At 36.5% G+C, this 21,664-nt stretch overlaps 1 protein-coding gene across 1 annotated transcript in view; it reads left to right on the plus strand.

Moving 5' to 3' along the window:
* The first annotated feature begins 238 nt into the window (after positions 1-238).
* The window catches only part of RAB18 (RAB18, member RAS oncogene family), a 36,223-nt gene continuing 14,797 nt past the window's right edge, over positions 239-21,664 (plus strand). The window contains exons 1-2 of the mRNA XM_042945194.1: positions 239-450; positions 5,234-5,289. Coding sequence (XP_042801128.1) covers positions 383-450; positions 5,234-5,289 — 124 coding nt within the window. The 5' untranslated portion in view covers positions 239-382. The remainder of the gene's footprint in view (positions 451-5,233; positions 5,290-21,664) is intronic.

Consider the following 21,664-nt stretch of genomic DNA (forward strand, 5'->3'; position numbering starts at 1 on the left):
GAGCAGCTGCTGAAATAAAAGAGCGTTGTGCTCTGCAACTTAGTCCTTGCCCAAGTACACCACTGAAGGAGGGTTAGGTTAGGACCGGGGAGTACTAACAGCCTACAAAGCAGGGCGAAATCACCCACGGCTCTTCCACTCTGCGCTTGCGCAAAGGAGGAATTAAACTCCCCGGAAAGACGCCTGGGACTCTGAGTTTGCGCAGACGCAGAGCTTCCTCAAGGCGGAACTGGGGCGACCCGGGCTCCTGCAACCTAAACACCCGGGGAGAAAGGAAGGTGGCAGACGTGCAGCGGTGCGCATGCGCGGGCACTTCTCTCGGGTGAAGGGTTGAGAGCCGGACCCGGGCGGCCAGCTGGGCTGAGAGCGGAGTAGGGTCAGGATGGACGAGGACGTGCTGACCACCCTGAAGATCCTCATCATCGGCGAGAGTGGCGTGGGCAAGTCCAGGTGAGGCGAGCCTGCGGGCCGTGACGAGGGCAGCGGGGCTCTTGTTGCCTCCGTGGCCTCTGTCTGCTGGGCCGCGACGGGAACGGTAAAGGCGGCGGGCCAGGCTGGGGGCGGGCTCCGCGGGTTCTTCCCGGCCTCTGGGCCGCGCGGTCTTGCGGCCCCTGTCCTCCCGGCGCCCGCCCGGTTCTCGGCCTGTGCCAGGCCCGACTTGTCTGGATCGCTTCTCCTTCCGTCGCGCCGAATAAACAATTCCGAGGGCCGCCGCTCGGCCGGCAGGTTTGCTGCCGACCAGCCTAGGGCGTGGCGGGCGGGTTTGGCCCGAGTGAGGCCGAGCGCGAAGCCGGGTCTCGGCCCCCGGGGTCCAGGCTCACTGTCATTCACCCCGCGAGTTGAGTTGGAACTTCAGCGCTTTGGTCTTTGTCAAGCTTTCTCTGAACACGCAGGGCTCTGCACGGGAAGTTTCGCGACGCCTTAGGTCACATTCCTGGCCTATTTTGGTGCACCCCGTTGCCGCTTCTCTGTTTCTTTATGAGTCAGCCGTGAAAGAACTCCTTGGTCTTCTGACCCCTTGAGTAATTCACCTTAGCCTAAGATACTAGTTGAAGCGGCGGACCACCTTTGAGAGTAACGTGTTATTGTCACCTCGCGTTCTGCCACATCATCTGGAGGTAAAAGAACAAAGTAGTATTTTGTGTTTTCTTTCTTGACTTTTTCTTGAGGGACGGTGGTAACGGACGGTAAGTTCGAGTTAAATGTCAGGGAAGGCTCGGTGGGTGTTGCAAGCGGGGTGTGATTTCATTCAAGCCTTGGAACAGAGTTCTCCAAGTAATGTTATCCTTGCCATCTGATGATTATCATCATCACTGGCTTATATTCTAGGCTGTCTTGATTTTTAAACAATATTCAAATTTCGGGAGCTGTAAATAATTCCATGGTTTGGCTGTGCCTTCTGCTAACCGTATCGTTCAAATCACTTCATAAAGTTTTCCTTTTGTTTAGATGCTTACGGGTTTGAAATTTTATTCTGTAATATGTTCTGCAATTGTATATATTTCTGAAGTATGGCAATGTAGTTTCTAATTTTCCTCATTTAATGTTCTCAGTGTATATTGGAGTGGGGGATTGGCACATAACAGGGAATAAATTTATGAATCTATGGGCTAGCAAAATAGTACGGTGTGTGTGTTATTTAAGGGTTTCAATATTTTTCATGATCACCATCTATTATATTTGAGGGTTAAAAAGTTAGTTAATATATTGAACATTGTCAAAAGGAATTCTATAGCCTCGCGACCTTTCTTTTTTTCATAAGATGTGACTCTCATTTAGGTTAAGGCATATGAAATTGCTGATTTTGAACTCAAGAATGGTTAAATGTCATTTTCTGCAGTTCAACCCAATACAAGTTTGGTTGGCCCTTTTTTAAAATGTATTGGAGGGATGACTATTTAGGTCCTGTTGAAATTTTCTGGAAGGTTAATTGGAGCGTTTACATAATTGAGGTTCTTCCTCTAGCATAAAATCTGTGAAATGGATTTACTGGTTTCCTTACTTCTCTCCCCTCAGACAAACAAACGTGTTTGGATCTAATCTCTAAGCTTTTCTAAGTACCTAATGGTGAATTTTCAGCTGCTTACTGCAAAATTTTAACACCTTTAACTACTTCTTTCAAGAAAGGATTGTGTTTAGGGAGAGAGTTGGCATCTGTCTATATACCTATCTAGATGTAGATACACTAGACAAGCACTATTGGTGTATGTGATATACTATGGAAGACACCCTTGAACACTTTGTGGATGAGAGTAAATGACTCTGCTAAAATAGAAGCCTATGCTTTTTAAGGTGAGTTAGTACAAAAACATTTGTCACAGATACAATCTTCAAGGGTTGTTCTGACCAGTAAGTTTCTATGATCTAGAACTAGTAGAAGTGCAACATCACTTGTATTGTTGCATGACAAAGGACATCTTTTTTTAAAAATTTAAATTAATTAATTAATTAAAATCCAAGTTAGTTAACATATGGTGTAATAATGATTTCAGGAAAAGAATTTAATGATTCGTCACTTACTTGGAACACCCAGTGCTCATGCCAACAAGTGTCCTCCTTAATGCCCCTTGCCCATTTAGCCCATCCCCCCAGCCTGCATCCCTCCAAGCAACCCTCAGCTTGTTCTCTGTATTTAAGAGTCTCTTATGGTTTGTCTCCCTCTCTGTTTTTTAATATTATTTTTGCTTCCTTTCCCTTATGTTCATCTGTTTTGTCACTACACAGAATATCTTAACTAATTCAAATTAGTGGGTGATTTTTCCAGTTTATTTCAGACTGTTGGAGTATAATGAGCATGGGTGATAGCAGTCAGATCAGGATTATGAAACTGGTGCTGTCACTTGTGTGACCTTGTGTGTGATACTTGAACACTCTAGGCCTTCCTTTCTTCATTTGAAAAATGAGGTTCGAACGGAAATCCCTCAAACCTTAACTGATGTTAAATGTATGAGATTCTTCTGTGGCTCACAGTGGGGAAGTAAAGAAGTAGCAAAGTGTTTCAGAGACTGGAATGGATTATAGAGACTTTGTATTATCTAAATTGCTGTCTCTCCTATCCCTCTTGTATCCCCATCCTTTTTGGCCAATTTCATTTGTAAATTAGGAAAGGCAGACTAATTATGATCACACTGTTTATTGGAAACTTGGTCTCCTCTCAGTGATACAGTGGTAGTTACTCCTTCCATCTCTCTCTCTGCTCCTTTAACTTTTGCTCCTTTAACTTTGCTCCTTTAACTTTGAAAATATGAAAGCTTAAATATACATCTTTTAGAGCTTTGGTTCTTAATCATTTTCTGGTTGTGGATTCTTTAAAAAATCTAATGGAGAAATAGACTCTCTGCCTAGAAGGAAGCAGAGCATAGAGTTTAGAATACATTTCCAGCTAACAGTGTACCCCTGGCTAAATTCTGCTTATGTTAAAATGTGTTGCTTTGTACCATATCAGTTCCCTGTCCTTCCTGACAAAGTACCATTAATGACAAGTGTTATTGTAAGGATTAGCAATTGTGTAAGAAGAACCGCTGGCTCAAGTGTGTGGCATATTGTTGATGTTCAATAAATCATAGCCAATACTGTTGTTATTATTGTATTGTTCTGGTGTTATGATTGCTACTACTACTCTATAAGGTTCTTATGTTTTTGTAATAATATCTCTCTGGTGACTGAGTATGGATACATACCTTTTCCATTCTAAAATTATGAGTAACTACATTTTTAGTGAAATCTTCACTTTTATTAACTTAAAATTTAATGTTGGGGAGGGAAGATTTTTACAAATGCAGCCTTTTAAGGTCCTTGTTAGTGCTGTCACCTAACTCATGTTGGAAGTAAAAACAGTACAGTCAAGAGGGTTCAATGTTAAGTAGAAAAATCTACAATTTGTTTCACTTTTGTGGTGCTGGTTTTATGGTAAACACAAGAAGGCAAAACCAAGAAAAGGAGAGTTAATCCCTTAACACCAGATTTTGAATACCAAAAGGCTATTATGTGTTGCAATATACTCTGGACAAAATAACAAAAAAAACAAAAAAACAAACCCTCTAGCAGCAATAATTACAACCTGTAGAAATATATATGTATATATATATGTGAATATATATATATATATATATATTCACATATATATATATTTTTTTTCAGTTCAAACATCTGATAGCTCTTTCCTTGATCTTACTAATGCATACAGGTGAATAGAACAATCTAGTCCTATTGTTGGAGATGATGTGAGGGAGGATTGATTAATTTTATAAATCCAGGGCTTTAAGAAAAGCTTAGATTTTATTTTTGAAGAGCTTTTAATAACTGGCACTTTACCTTACATTAAATAAGTAATTCTGGGAGATATATAATCTTAGAGTACTCCTAATGGTGTCTTTCGCTTTTATTTCATCTCTTCCCTTCTAGTTTCTTTACTGTTTCCTGGATTTAGTCCTTATCTCTCACCATAACCATGGCAGTTGTCTTCTGTTAATTTTCTTGCTTTTTTTTTTTCCTGTCATTAACTTTTCTCTACATTTTCAAAATGTAAGAGCATTTCTTGCCATTTTTTTTTTAAGCTTTCAGTAGCTCCCTGTGGCCTAATTGATTTCATACACCCTACTTAGCATTTGCCAGAATATAGTTATTCTGTCTCTGGTATGATCTGTCTAGCCTCACTTTTTGCTAGATCTTTTCTTCCCACTTAGGCAGTAGTCCTACTACTTGTTACAAAATGATAGATTTTCTCACCTGTATGCTTTTACTTGAATTCAGAGTGGATTACACATCAGACTTAAACAAAACATTAATTTGTTGTATTCCAAGAGACTTATTTTCCCCCCTTTTGTCCATGTCACAGTATAATGTTTTTGCCGATACTGTTTTCTCACAAGGACGTACCAGTACAGTTCAAAACCAAAACCAAAACACAGCCCAAATCTTTTCACACTTGGGAATTATGTAGGGGAGCATGGGGACTATATTAAGTAAACTATTTTGCTCTTGGGATTCTTTTATTGCCTTTTCAATAATTTAATTATTGGAATTAAATTATTATAATAATAAATAATTAAATTATTTTCAATAATTTAATATACCTGTATTGAAGCAGTATTTATATACCTGCACTGAGGCAGTATTTGTGGGAGCAGACCAACATCAGCTATTCTTATTTGTGTCTAATTTGTAACAAAATGTAATACATGGTTAAGAAAAAAGAGAAATTTCTAATCTGTCTTTTTAACATCTCTTTTAGCCTGCTCTTGAGGTTCACAGATGATACTTTTGATCCAGAACTTGCAGCAACGATAGGTAAGCCTGTATTTAAAAATTCAATAGAGGGGCGCCTGGGTGGCTCAGTCGATTAAGCATCCGACTTGGGCTCAGGTCATGATCTCACGGTTTGTGGGTTCGAGCCCTGCGTCAGGCTCTGCTGACAGCTCAGAGCCTGGAGCCTGCTTCTGATTCTGTGTCTCTCTCTCTCTGCCCTTCCTCTGCTCACGCTCGCTCTCTCTCTCTCTCTCTCTGTCTCTCAAAAATAAATAAATGTAAAAAATTAAAAAAAATTAAATTAAATTAAAAAAAATTCAATAGAAATGCCACATATTTTCTTGCCTTCAGTCTGTTTTATCTGATTCCTTCTATCCTTCATCTCACCACCCCATTGCTTCCATGTCTGTTGCTTTCATGTCTTCTTTATCTTTCAAGGCTCAACTTGGTTTCATTAAACTTCTGGAGCCTTTGCAGATCTCACCAAGCAAAACTAACTTTATTTGTTGGTTCATGGCACTTTGTTTTATCACTGTGGATATTATGATTATCTGTACACACATTTCTTTCTTGTACTATGCATTGTCTTTTATTTAGCAGCATATAATTATCTGAATATTTATTGTATGCCAGGCATTGTCCTGAGAGGTCGGGTTATAATGATGAATAATGCAGACTTGGTGTCTATCATCATGGACCTAACAGTATCACCTACTAGCAGACTGTGTTGCCTTTTTAGCGTTTGCTACAGTATCTTGCATATGTTCTGAACTCAACAGGTTTATTGATATTAGTTGTTAACGATTGTTAGAAGCAGTAATACCTAAGTGGCTTTTTAAAATGAAATTTAGATTGCCTGAAAGTGGTTTGCTACACTAGCTTACTAGAATACACGAGAAAATAGAGCTAAATATTTACCAAAATATGTCACATGTTTAGGGAGTAGATGACAATAGAAAAGTATCAAGAGACAGCGTGCAGTATGTGAAAGAGCTGAGTCAGAGCGGGATAGTAGTCTTGGCTCTGCCTTGAACCAGTTGTCTAGATTTTGAGCAAGTCCTTTAACTTCACTGTTTTCAGAGAGATAATACATTTTTCTTACAGCTCTAAAATTTCATGATCTGATGAGCAGAATGTAGTAAATTCGATCCTAGCATTATTATTAGGGAAAATGAGTTTCTCTTAACTGGCTTTATTTGTTTTCATTTATTGTGTGTGTAGATTTATTTTTGTTTCCTTTTTTTTCAAATGTTAAATAATTTCATACTTAGAGAAAGGTTATAAATATAGTACAAGAATTTTTGCATAGCCCCAAACATTAATATTTATGCTTTAAACATATGCTTTATCATTCTTCCTTTACATACACATACCAGTATTCTTGTTTTTTTTTTTTTTTAATTGAGAATAAAACTGGAGATATGATTAACCTCTAAATACTTTGGTGTGTATTTCCTAAATGAAGATGGATACAATTCTACTCTATATAGACAGATTTCATTAATTGTCTCCCTAATGTCTTATTTAGAAAAAAAAAGAAAAAACTACGTTTTGTTTCTGGTCCAGGATCCAGTCCAGGATCACACACAATTTAGTTGTCATTTCTCTCCAGTCTTTCTTTGTCTTTCATGGCTTTGACATTTTTGGAGTTCTTACAGGTCACTTACATCGTAGAATATCCTTCAATTGCATTTGTCCAAAGTATCCTCATAGTTAGATTCAGGTTATGCCTTTTTGACAGGAATTCTTCAAAGTATTTCTCAGAGCATGGTGGATATTTGTACCATTCCTGTGATGGGATTTAGGTTACTTAAAGTGACATATACCAAATTTCTTTACTATGAAGTGTCATTCTGTCATTCTAACTGTGGTGGTTATCAAACGGTGATTTTTCAAGTCCCATCGTTCCATCTACATTTCTTATTTACAATTCTGTAAGGAGGAGGTCTCTTTTTTGTTTCTTTCTATCAATATGTACTCACAGTGCCTCTAAATGTTTAGTCAGTTATACCAAGCATTACTTAGCTTTTGTGTGGCATATTAACATTTACCGATTTACTTTTATGTGTGTGAAAAGGAGTCATTTAAAACACTAGTAATTTAGGGGCACCTGGGTGGCTTAGTCGGTTAAGCATCGAACCTTGGCTCAGGTCATGATCTCATGGTTCGTGAGTTCGAGCGCCGCGTCGGGCTCTGGGCTGACAGCTCAGAGCCTGGAGCCTGCTTCAGATTCTGTGTCTCCCTCTCTCTGTGCCCCGCCCTGGCTCACGCTCTGTCTCTCACTCTCTCTCAAAAATAAAATAAAAACATTAAACAAAATTTAAAACACTAGTAACTTAAAATCCATTTTAATTTGGCTTTTATATATTACTTGTTCCTTTAAAAAATTGGTAGTAAACTTCATTTCACTCAGAACATGCCTAACAATGGATAGTGAGGAGAAGGGTAGTAACTGGCAGGAAAATAAATTTGCCTAGAGTTAAAATTTTACTCAGGGAATGATCCATATATAATATAAAGCCATCTGTCCTCATTTCAAACCCGATTGGAATCTGGGGAGTATGATAAATTATGTGTTGTCCTTACTATTAAAAAGACTTTGTCTGCTTTAAAAACAAATACTGAGGTTGCGGCATACTGATGAGTATATACATAATTTGTTCCCCAGATGGGCCCTGGGTCTTGAAAAGTATCTTTTACATTTAGGCATCAGATTATTTTCTGCCTTAGGTTATAACTAACATACACATGAGTTTTTAAAATAAAAGCAATTAGCCCATTTGCTATAATGACCTTGTAAAAATTAGTGCATTGTGGAAAATTAGTATTTTATCAATAAAATAGTAAGGAAAGCATACTTTTATCTTTCAGTAATATGGTGAGACACTCAAGTTTTTGTCTTGTATAAAATATCCTTTTAACATATTTGTTAGATTTTGAGTCTGAGGATGGTACAATAAAGTTGGCGTTTTCTTTTTTTCCTTTCTGGCAGTCGGCCAGAGTAACAACAAAGAGAGGGAAAAACTAAAACACATACGCTGTATTCCACTGAACTAGAAGAGAGCTAAAAACCCTAGGCCACAAAATAGGCGGAATGTCTGCCAAAAGCAGCGAGAATAAGCAGGCTGCATGTGGGAAGTGGAGCGAGATACCACAGCTATAGAGCTTGGAACCAGCAAGAGATGCTTCACGAAACCGAGAGGCCCACCCTGAGATACAAAACCAAAATCCCTTGTTTGCAAAAGCAACATGGGCTTTTAAAGCTGATGGCAGGAGTTTCCCTGTACCTGGTTTGATTCTAAGAAGTTGGGGAGATGAAGCCAAACAGGCTTTTTTTTTTTTTTTTTTTTGGCATTTTTCTGTCTCTGTAGCAGTGGGGAAGAGATGTCTTTGCATCCTGAAAACCTCAGGGCTGCCTGTCTCCAGTGGCTGTTGAGAATTAAAAAAAAAAAAAAAAACGAAAAAAAAAAAGATTCTCATGGAAAACCCTGAATCAAGACAAAGTTTTTCTGGTCAGGAACTGGAGTGACTATGGCCTTTTTCATGAACCTCTTACAAATAGCTTTTCCAAAAAACCCCCAACCTCCTTTAAAGATGAATGAACAAAAGGATTTCAGCTGAAGGCCACTCCTACCTTTCCAGAATCAAAAAGGAAGAAAGTAGCAGAAAAACCAAGGACAGATAAAGCATACTCAACAGAAAAAATACTTCTGTAAGGGAGTTGAAAATCATGTCCAACCATTTTGTTAATTTAGAACACTTTTTGGGGGGGTGCCTGGGTGGCTCAGTCGGTTGGGCGTCCGACTTCAGCTCAGGTCACGATCTCGCGGTCCGTGAGTTCGAGCCCCGCGTCGGGCTCTGGGCTGATGGCTCAGAGCCTGGAGCCTGCTTCAGATGCTATGACTCCCTGTCTGTCTGCCTCTCCCCTGTTCATGCTCTGTCTCTCTCTGTCTCAAAAATAAATAAAACGTTAAAAAAAATTTAAAAAAAATAAATAAAACACTTTTTGGAAGTATTTACCACTGAGAGCACAAAGCAGTGATAGAAGAGGTCAGGGAAGAGATAGTGTAGCCGCATGAGAAAATGCAATGTAAGCTGATTGAGCAGAAAGAAAAATAAGGTAAGAAAATAAAACCATCGCTGCAATGAAGGTGAAATTAGAAGGATCACAAGGGACAGTAGAGACTGTGGAAAAAAAAAATAAAGGACAGGGAACCTAGAAATGGAAAAAGTGGGTGGCATTTATGAAAGTGAATAAAAATGTTAAAACACATTAGAGAAAACGATGTGGAAATCAGAAAAGGAGATTCAGCATATGTGTATTTGAATCTTAGAAGAAGAAATAGAATGAGGCAACAGATACAAAGGTATAACCCAAGGTAATTATTTCTGACATAAAAATACACACAAAATTGTAAGAATATATTGAACAGGTCTTTTGTTTGCTACGTAGGGGTGTTTGAAAGAAAAAGCCATAAAGTTTCTTTTTCTGCTGTGGCAAGGCCATATGATGGTACTTAATCGGCTGCATAAATAGAACTAATTGAAATGGTAAGGATCGGTTAGATCTTGTAGAAATTAGTTACACTAATTTCATATAATTTGATTACATGGGCAAAATTTGCTTCATGTTAAAGTTTTTATTTTTATTTTTAATATTTTTTAAGTTTTTGTTTTTTAATTTACTCTGTTTTAGGTAACTTACCTTTGAGTAGAAAAAGTGCTTTAAGTAAAACTTTTTTTCAAATAAAAAAATTAGAAAATTTAAAACGAGTTCTCTACTTAAGATAGCTCACAAACTGTTCCTTAATCTGGTTGTAAGACATAATTGCTAAAATATATGAAAATGGTTTGAGGTTTGATACATTTCAATGTAGACAAATTTTGGTTGTGATTGGTTAACTTAGGTCAGTGATTCTTATTACTCCCTTGTTAAGCTTTTAAAAATATTAATGAGTGTGCCCTCATATTACCTGAGTTTGGCTTCTAAGGATAAGCGGCCAAATCTGTTCCATCCACAAGTTACCTTATGGTTTGGGCTGACTTAACAAAATGACAATTTATTTAAAATAGTGACTTTATATATCTTGTTTAATGCCATAACACAAACCTGTTAAATTATTTGGAAATATTAGGTAGTTAGAAGAAAAATGTAACTATTCTGTTTCATGTAATTTGATTCAGTTAAACATTTTAATTGGAGTAAAGCAATAAAAAGGGCTCTAGCATTTCTGTATTTAGAATAATGACAAATGGTCTTCATCATATGTAAATAATTTTTTTTCCTCTTTTACTAAGGGTTTTATTGGGAGAGAGTATGACTTTTTTCATATGCCTTGTCAGCACTGATTAATGGTTGATAGACTTTTTAATACGGAAGGGTCCTTGCTTTCCTAGATAGGTCTTCGCTCATATTTTTGACATATTTCTGGATTATGTTGACTAATAGTTTAGGAGTTTTACATCTGTTTTTGTACACAAGATAGTCTTTATTTTTTTAAAAACAGGATTTTATATTAAAGTTGTACTGGTTTATAAAATGAAAGCGTTTTCTATCTTTTAAAATTGTCTTTATTAGCTTCAATATTGGAACTATCTGTTCTGTAGAGGTTACATTTTACCTGTGAGTCATTCTGATCCTTCTCCCTTCTTTACCATTCTAACCTCTTCCGGTTTTCTATTTCTTAGGACAGCCTTGGGAATGGAACTGGGAAAGCCTCCCAACTTATCTCTTAAGTTAATTGTTTATGCTTTTCCTTCATTTCTAAACTTGGATGTTTTTGTAGTCTGTCTTTTTTTAGGAACATATTTATTTAATTGTTTGAGAAATTGCTTCATTTTTTTCCTTCTAACTACTTTTCTTTTGGTTTATTTTGTTAGTTTCTTATGAGTATTAAGTTGCCTTCTTTTCAGTCCTTATTTAATAAAGATATTCTTGAAGAACAAGTTTGCTGTGCCCCATAGGTTTTAGTAGGGTGTCTAGTACTTTTTCATTGCACACTAGATAGTCTGAATTTTCAGTTTAGCTTTCTTTGAACATTTGAATTTTTTTATTTTTATTTTTATTTTTTAAGTAGGCTTCACGCTCAGTACAGAGCCTACTGCATTGTTTGAACTCACGACCCCGAGATCAGGACCTGAGCTAAGATCAAGAGTCGGATGCTTAACTGATTGAGCCACCCAGGTGCCCCAGACATTTGAAATCTTTGATTTAGGGATGTGTTTCCTAATTTCCAGGCTATTTTGTTGTCACTTTATTTCTTATTTATTGGGTAATGATATTCATTTGGAGTAAGACCATCCAACCCTCTACCAGCTTCCTGTCCATCAGCAGGAGTCAAGTTGGGGTCTTGGAATTCAGCCTACTTCTCTCAGAAGACCTTCCTCCATCCCCCCCCCCTCCCCCCCCCCCCCCCCCCCCCCCCCCCCGCTTTCCTCTCAAACATTTTTAAACTTGCTATTGCTTTTTGCCCTAAAACCATTATTGTTTGTCCCTCTCTGAGTAGTCATCACAAAAAACCCTGGCCTCCCAGGTTATTCTTCATCTCCCAGACTTTAATCTTCATGAGGTTTTGTACATCTTCATTTCTCATCCCTAGCTTCCACTCTTTCTTAACTCTTAAAACATATTTACTCTATCCTCTGGGTAGCAGAGCACTTCCCTCGTTTCATTTTTGATACTTTTAAAGTTGTTTGTAAACTCAGATTTGGAGATCTAGGTCCTTATAATCTTGTTCCCCATTGGATCCTTAAAGCTCTTATAGTATCCCTCTTGATGTCCCCTTCCCCTGATGTTCTCCACCCTCCCTCCCACCAAAAAACTAAAACCCAGGTAAAGCAGCAAGTTTTATATTCCTTGATGAGAAGGGGGAAATTGACTTAAAGAGGTTAACCTCCTGCCTATCTAGACGTCACCTTCTAGACCTCAGTAAGAGAGCTGAGACTGAACCCAGCCTCCTAACTTCTAACTTGGTAATCTTTTAATCACAGCATAGTAATACAGAAATAAAAAGGATCAAACACAGGTTTGAGCAGAATGCCAAAAATGTTAAACATGAGAAGGAAGCAATAGAATTAAAATATATCAGTTAATTAAATGTGAATAGATCCAGGCCTCCTAAGAATTTATATTGTCAAATGGAATTGAGGAGTACTTAAATAATGAAAGGTTGAAAATAAAGGGATGGGCCAGGCAAATGAAAACAAAGGGATGGGCCAAACAAAAACAATACAAAAGCAGAGGCAGTACTATAAGGTAATTTAAAGTAGAATTTAAGGTTAATGCACTGGACATAATGAAATAGGACAGTTACAATAATGAAAGGCCCAATTAATTAACAGTGTAGTTATAACAGTCTTAAACAAGTAGGCACCAAACATAGATTATATATATATATATATATATATATATATATATATATATATATATACACACACACATATATATATATACGTATATATATACACACACAGATATATATACACACATATATATATATATATGTTTGTTTATTTTTGAGAGAGAGAAAGACAGAGCATGAGTGGGGGAGGGGCAGGGAGAGAGGGAGACACAGAATCCGAAGCAGGCTCCAGGCTCTGAGCTGTCAGCACAGAGCCCAACGCGGGGCTCAAACTCACGAACCATGAGATCATGACCTGAGTTGAAGTTGGATGCTTAACCGACTGAGCCACCCAGACACCCCGTCATTTGTTTCTTTTTATTGCTGGGTTGTATTCCATTGCATGGATGTTGCAGAGTTGATTTATCCATCCACTTATTATAGGACACTGGATTGTTTCCAGTTTTTGATGGTTATGAATAGACCTGTTATAAACATTCAGGTACAGGATTTTATATAAATATTAATTTTTATAACCTTAGAGTAAATAGACCAGTAATAGGATTGCTGGATCATATGGTAAATGCATGTTTAACTTTCATCCATTTTTTAATAGAGTGATTGCATCATTTTACATTCCCACTAGTAGTGTATGGAAGTTCCTGTTCTCTGCATCCTCCCCTTTTACACTTAGCACAATCAGATTTAAAAGTTTTAACCATTCCAATATGTATGTCTTGGTAATCTCATTGTAGTTTAATTTGCATTGCCTACTGATAAATGATGTTGAGTGTCTTTAAAGTTCATATTTGCTAGCTAGCTATCTGTATTTTGAGTGTGTGTGTGAAGTGTGTAAATCTTTTGTTCATTTTTAAATTTTTTTTCCTTATTGTTGAGTTTTGAGAGTTCTTTATTCTGCGTGTAAGTCCCTTATTACATGATATGTGCTTTGCAGATATTTTCTTAGTCTGTGGCTCCTCTTGTCATTCTCTTAACAAATTTCTAAAAGCAGAAATTCGTAATTTGATGAAATTCAATTTGTCAATTTTTTCTTATCAGTAGTGGTTTCAGGGGCGCCTGGGTGGCTCAGTCAGTTAAGGGTCCCACTCTTGATTTTGGCTAAGGTCATGGTCTCATGGTCATGATATTGAGCCCTGTGTCTGGCTCTGCACTGGGCATAGAGCCTCCCTCCATCCCTCTCTGTCTCCCTCTCCCTCCCTCTGCCCCAGGTGTGTGCACTTGAGAGCTGCCTGCCCCCTCAAAAAAAAAAATGATGGTTTCAGTGTTGTACCCTTTTGCTTAACAGAGGGTTGGAATAATTTTCTCCCTATGTTTTCCTCTAGATGTTTTACAGTTTTATGTGCTACTTTAGGTCTGTGCTTCATTTTGATTTAATTTTTGGGTACAGTATAAAACATATATGAATCAAAGTTCTTTTTCCTCCTCCCCTCACCTGCCCTATTGTGTATATGTTCTAAAATCATTTGTTGAAAAGACTGTCCCTTCTGTACTGCATAGCTTTTGGACCTTTGTAAAAATATCAGTTGTTTATATATGTGTGAGTCTGTTTCTGGACTCTGTCTCATTAATTTATTTGTCTTTATGTCAGTGCCTTACTATCTTGATTTCTGTAGCTTTATAATAGATCTAGAAGTCATATATTGTTGGTCTACCAATTTTGTACTTTTTTCAAAATTATTTTGGTTATTCTGGTTTCTTTGCATTTCCCAATTAATTTTTATAATTAGATAGTTGATTTACAAACAAAAGCTTGCCAGGATTTTTGTAGGGATTGCAGTTGAATCCATTTAGATCAATTTGGGGAGAATTAACCTTTTAACAATATTGAGTCTTATGATCAGAGAACAAATTAAATGTCTCTGTTCATTTAGGTCTTTTAAAATTTCAGAGTGGTTACATGTTTTTTACATCTTTTGTCAGATTTAGCCCTAAATATTTAATAGATTTTTATTAAAAGATGGTATTAAAGGGGCGCCTGGGTGGCTCAGTCGGTTGAGCGTCTGACTTCGGCTCAGGTCATGATCTCGCGGTCTGTGAGTTCAAGCCCCGCATCAGGCTCGTGCTGACAGCTCAGAGCCTGGAGCCTGTTTCAGATTCTGTGTCTCCCTCTCTCTCTCTGACCCTCCCCCGTTCATGCTGTCTCTCCCTGTCTCAAAAATAAATAAACGTTAAAAAAAAAAAAATTAAAAAAAAAAGATGGTATTAAAATTAAAAAAAATCCTTTGCTAATTGCTAATATATAGAAATACTTTTTTTAAAATGTTTAGTTTGTATCTTCCAACCTTGCTGAACTTGCTTAATAGTTCTAGGAACATTTTTTTTTTAATCCCGTATATTCCATTGAATTTCTACATCTTTTTCTTTCCCATCTGGATGACTTTTTTATTTCTTATTGCCCTGGCTAAAAAAAAAAAAAAAAAAAAAAAAAAAAGTTGAGAGAAGTGATGAGGGCTGATATCCTTCTTTTATTCCTGGTATAAAGGGGAAAACATTAAGTCTTTTACTATTAAGTGAGATGTTAGGTGTATTTTTTCATAGATGCCCTTTATCAGGTTGAGAGATTTCCTTTCTGTTTCTAGTTTACTGAGAGGTTTTATCAGGAATGCATGTTGAATTTTGTTAAGTACATTTTCTGCATTTGTTGAGATGATCATATGAAGTTTCTTTTTTTAGTTTAATGTAGTAAAGTCCACATTGCTTTTTTCAGTGTTAAATCAACCTTTTGTTCCTAAGATAACCCCACTTGGTTATGTGATGTGTTGTTCTTTTATACATATTTGTATTAGTTATGATAAAATTTTATTTAGGATTTTCATCTCTAGTCATAAGGGATATTAATCTATAGTTTCTAATTACATATATGTATATATAAATATTTTTATTTGAGAGAGAGAGAGAACCCATGAGTGGAGGAGAGGGGCAGAGGGAGAGAGAGAATCTTAAGCAGGCTCCATGCTCCGCACAGAACCCAACATGGGACTCTATTCCATGACCCTGGGATCATGAGCTGAGTTGAAATCAAGAGTTGGATACTCAACCTCCTGAGCCACCTAGGTGCCCCTATAGTTTTTTAACTTTAATGTCTTTGGTTTTGGAATCAGGGTAAGGCACAACTCATAGAGTGACTAAGAAAGTATTCACTCTTCCTCAGTTTCCTGGAGGAGTTTGTTTAGAATGGATTATTATTTAAATGTTCAGTAGAATTCACTCTGGCTCTGATATTTTTTTTGTGGAAAGGTTTGTAACTATAGATTCAATTTCTTAAATAGATTCAGGGCTCTTCAGTTATCTATTTTATTTTTCATTGTGGTAAACTATACATAACACAAAATTGACCATTTTAACCATTTTTAAGTTTACAATTCAGTAGCATTAAGTACATTTGTATTGTTTGCAACCATCACGACTATCCATTTTCAGAACTTTTTCATTACCTCAAACACTAGGAACTCTTTGCCAGTTAAACTTTGCCAGTTAAAGCTCTCACTCCACTTCCCCTTCAGTCTGCAGTAACCTTTATTCTGCCTTCTATCCTTATGAACTTGTCTATTCTAGGTCCCTCATATAGGTAGAATTATACACTATCTGTCCTTTTGTGAGTAGCCTATTTCACTTAGCATAATGTATGTAAAGTTCATCCATTTTGAAGCATATATCAGAATTCCATTCCATCTTATAGCTTAATGTATCAGAATTTCATTCTATTTTATGACTGAATAATGTTCCATGGTATGTATAAACCACATTTTGTTTATCTGTTCATCTGTTCATGGACACTCGAATTGCCACAGCCTTCTGTTGTGAATAATACTGCTGTAAATATTGTTGTGCAAGTATCTGAGCTCCTGCTGTCAGTTCTTTATGCCCAAAGAGTGGAATTGCTGCATGATGTGGTAATTCTATTGTTAGCTTTTTGAGGAAACATCAAACTGTTTTTCACAGTGACTGTACCATTTTACATTCGACTACTTACTCGTTTCTTTAATTTCTTCCAGTAGTGTTTTGTAGTTTTCAGTGTGTGAGTCTTAAAACTCTTGGGTTAAATTTATTCCTAAGTATTTTCTTTTTGGTGCTATTGTAAATGGAATGGTTTTTAAAAATTTTCTTTTTAGATTCTTCATTGCTAGTGTATAGAAATGCCACTAATTTTTGCATGTTGATCTAGTATCCTGCAACTTTGCTGAATTCATTTATTCTAACAGATTTTTTTTGTTTGGTGTGTGTGTGTGTGTGTGTGTATAGGATTAGGATTTTCTACATACAAGAACATATCATTTGTGAACAGAAATAATTTTACTTCTTCCAATATGGGTGCCTTTTATATTCTTTCCTTGCCTATTTGCTCTGACCAGGATTTCCAAAACTGTGTATAATAGAAGTGGTGGGGGTAGATGGTGTTCTGATCTGAGGGGAAAAGCTGTCAGTCCTTCACCAGTGAGTATAATGTTAGCTGTGAGGTTTTTTGTTTTTTTGTTTTTTAAGTTTATTTGGAGAAAGAGAGAGTGCACACGTAGGGCGGGAGGGAGGAGGGGGCGGAAAGAAAGAGAGAGAATATGAATATATCCCAAGCAGACTAGAGAGAGAGAATATGAATATATCCCAAGCAGACTAGAGAGAGAGAATATGAATATATCTCAAGTATACTCTGCACAATCAGCACAGAGCCCGATGAGGGGCTCACACACAAACCTCAAGATCATGACCTGAGCTGAAGTTAGACACTTAATTGATTGAGCCACCCAGGCACCCCGGCTATGAGTTTATATAGCCTCTAGCATGTTAGGGAAATTTTTTTCTGTTTCTAGTTTGTTGAGTGTTTTTATCATAAAAGGATGTTGAGTTTTGTAAAAATCCATTTTTGTCATGAATTGAGATAATCATGTGTTTTTCCCCCCTTCATTCTATAATGGGATATACTAATTTGATTTGCTTATATTCTACCAATCTTGTATTATAGAAATAAACTCACTTTATCATGGTGTGTAATGCTTTGAATAGGCTGCTGAATTAAGTTTGCTAGTATTGTGTTGAGGATTTTTGCATCAATATTCCTCTGGGATACTGGTCTGTAGTTTTCTTCACTTGTGGCATCTTTCTCTGACTTTGGTATCAGAATAATGCTAGCCTTATAGAATGAGTTTGGAAGGGTTCTTTTCAGTTTTTGGAAAAGTGAGGAGGATTGGTGTTAACTCTTTAAATATTTGGTGGAATTTATCAGTGAAGCCATCTGGTCCTGGCCTTTTTTTTTTTGTTGTTGGGAGGTTTTTGATTACTAATTCTATCTCTATTAGTTATGGGTCTCTTCAGATTTTCTTTAAAGTCAGTTTTGTCAATTGTGTGTTTTCAGGAATTTGTTCATTTCACCTAGGTTGTATATAATTGTCCATAGTATTCTCTTAATAGCCTTTTTTTCCCTGTAAAATTAGTAATGTCCCCACTTTCATATCTGAGTTTTGTAATTGGAATCTTTTGTTTTTTCTTTGTCTCATTAAAAGCTTGTCCGTTTTGTTGATCTTTTAAAAAAACCAACCCTTGGTCATTGATTGTGTCTATTGTGTATCAATTCCCCATATCCTTTATCTTGGTTCTGATCTTCATTAGTTCCTTCTTTCTGTAGTTTGCTCTTCTTTTCTAGTTCTTCAAAGTATAAAATTAGGTTATTGATTTGAGATAATTATTTTCTTATAATGTATGTATTATAGCTATAAATTTCCCTCTTAGCACTGCTTTTGCTACATGTCATAAGTTTTGGTATATTGTGTTTTCATTTGTATGAAAGTATGCTCTAATTTCCCTTTTGATTTCTTCTTTAACCTTTTGGTTGTTGTTTAAAGGGTGTTATTTAATTTGCACATGTGTGTGAACTTTCTAGTTTTCTTTCTGTTACTAATTTCTAGTTTTATTCCATTGTGATGAGAATACTTCATATGATTTTAGTCTTTACAATGTATTAATAATACTTGTAGACAACATATAGTCTGTCCTGGACAGGGTTTCATGTGCACTTGAGAAAGCTATTTATTCTTTTATTTTTTATTTATTTTTTTATGTTTATTTATTTTGAGACAGAGAGAGAGATGAGAATAGGGGAGGGACAGAGAGAGGAGACAGAGAATCCTGGAGCAGGCTCTGCAGAGGGCCCGATGTGGGGTTTGATCTGACAAACCGTGAGATCATGACCTGAGTTGAAATCAAGAATCAGACTCATAACCGACTGAACCAGGTGCCCCCAAAACTGTTTCTTCTCATGTTATTGAGTAGAATGTTCTATTGGTTCTTACTGGTTTGTATTGTCATTCAAATGCTCTATTTCTGATTGGTCATCTATCTGATTGTTGTATCCATTATTGAAAGTGGTGTATTAAAATCTCCAAGTAGGGGTGCCTGAGTGGCTCAGTCAGTTAAGCATCCGATGTTAGCTCAGGTCATGATCTTGGCAGTTTGTGGGTTCGAGTCCTGTGTCGGGCTTTGTGCTGACAGCTCCGAGCCTGGAGCCTGCTTCAGCTTCTTTGTCTCCCCCTCTCTCTGACCTTGCCCCACTCATGCTCTGTCTCTCTTTCCAAAATAAATCACATTAAAATAGTAATAAAAAAAAAAAAATTAAAAAAAACCCCTCCAACTAATGCTGTATTTCTTCCTTCAATTATGTGAATGTTTGCTTTATATATATTGGGATCTTTTCTTTGGTGCATATGTTTATAATTGTTACATCTTCTTGATGAGTTGACCTTTTTATCAATATATTTTGTCTTTTGTCTTTTGTAATAGTTTTTGACTTAAATTCTATTTTGTCTAATATTATTAAAGCTACTCCTATTCTTTCTTGGTTACTGTTTGCATGGAATATCATTTTCTGTCCTTTTACTTTCACCTTAAATGTGTCTCTAGCTTGAAAGTGAGTTTCTTGTAGACAGCATATAGTTGGATCTTTTAAATATATTTATTTGTGTATTTAGATAATATTTATATATATAAATTTTGATAATCTCTTCCTTTAACATAATTACCAATAAGGAAGGATTTATTACTGACATTTTGCTATTTGTTCTCTGTGTGTCTTTATATAGAGTTTTTGTCCTTTATTTCCTCCAGCACTGTCTTCTTTTGGGTTTAGTTAATTTTTTGTAGTGATATTTTTAGGTATTTTGTTATGATCTATTTCTTTTTGAGTCAGTTCTGGTAGTTTTAATCTTTCAAGGAAATTGACATCTCATCTGAATTGTCAGGTTTATTGGCATGAACTTGTTTATAACATTCCCTCAGTATCCTATTAACCTCTGTACAATCTATAGTCATGTGATATCATTCTTTTTAATGGTAATTTTTGTATTTGTTTCTCCTGATTACTTTGGCCTAGAATTTATATTTATTGATTTTTCCTTATAAAACCAGTTTTGGTTTCATTGATTTAAAAATAAATGTTTTTTTAATCTTTGTTTTTGAGAGAGAGAGAGAGAGAGAGAGAGAGAGAGATTGATTGATTGTGAGCAGGGGAGGGGCAGAGAGAGAGGGAGACACAGAATCTGAAGCAGGCTCCAGGCTCCCAGGTGTCAGCACAGAGCCCCACAAGGAGCTTGAACTGACAAACTGTGAGTTCATGACTTGAGCCAAAGTTGGATGCTTAACCTACTGAGCCACCCAGGTGCCCCTTGTTTCATTGATTTTTTTAAGAAAAAATTGTTTTGCAGGTTTGATTTTATCAGTTTCTGATTTGAACTTTACTATTCCCACTCTTCTGTTTATTTTCTATTTTATTTGCTTTTTAAATTGCCTTAATTTGGAAGCTGAGGTCACTCATGTAAAATAATTTCTTTTCTCATATAGTGATTTAGTGCTAATAAGTTTTCCTGTAAGTGTTGCTTTAATGACATCCCACAAAATTTTGATGTATGTTTTTCTTTTCACTCAAAATGTTCATTTGAAATGCTTCCTATTTCCCTTTGAGCAGTTAGTTATGATGTCCCTTAGTATAGTTTTCTTCATGTTTCTGTGCTTGGGGTTCATTGAGCTTTTTTGATCTGTGGGTTTATACTTTTTATTAATTGTGAAATATATAGGACCATTATTTTTTCAGATCTGTCTTTTGACTTTCTACTTTCTTACTTGTCCACTATAGTTGCCTGCTTATTGAAATTATCTCACGGATCACTGATGCCTTCTCATTTTCTTTGAATTGTCTTCTCCCTGTGTATCCTTTTGGATAGTTTCTGTTGCTGTGTCTTCATATTCACTTATGTTTTCTTCTACAGTGTTGAATTTTTGTTAATCTGTCCCATGTATTTTACATCTCAGACATTGTCATTTCATCTCTAGATGTTTGATTTGAGACTTTTTATTTATTTTTCTAATGTTTAATTTTGAGAAAAGGAGAGAGAGATTGTATGGCCAGGGGAGGGGCACAGAGAGAGGGGGACAGAGGATCTGAAGTGGGCTCTGTGCTGACAGCAGAGAGCCTGATACAGGGCTCCAACTCAAAAACCGTGAGAACAGCTTAACTGACTGAGCTACCCAGACGCCCCGATTTGGTGGGTCTTTTTAATCTCTCATGTCTACTTAACTTTTTCAACATGTGCTATACAGTTAAAATAGTTTTTAGTTTCCTGTTTGCTAATTCTAACAACTTTGTTGCTTCTGAGTCAGTTTCTGTTGATTGCTTTTTCTCCTTTTGACAAGGCAGGCGATTCCATTGATACAGAGGTGTGCCTAAAAAAAAAGATTACCTTAAAAAAAACTGAATTAAGTATTTAATTAAAAATGCAAGCCCAAATGAACAACAAGAAAAAAGCCAAAATGGTAGTTCTTCTGTGAATATTATGATTTATAGTAAGAAATATATATTTGGTTCCTGGCACAGAGCTTTTAAAACTCTTTGATTTTCTTTTTTTTAAAAAAATTTTTTTAACGTTTATTTTATTTTTGGGACAGAGAGAGAGAGCATGAACAGGGGAGGGTCAGAGAGAGGGAGACACAGAATCTGAAACAGGCTCCAGGCTCTGAGCTGTCAGCACAGAGCCCGACGTGGGGCTCGAACTCACGGACCGTGAGATCATGACCTG

This window comes from Panthera leo, chromosome B4 (assembly GCF_018350215.1).
Source record: "Panthera leo isolate Ple1 chromosome B4, P.leo_Ple1_pat1.1, whole genome shotgun sequence".
Classification (NCBI taxonomy): domain Eukaryota; kingdom Metazoa; phylum Chordata; class Mammalia; order Carnivora; family Felidae; genus Panthera; species Panthera leo.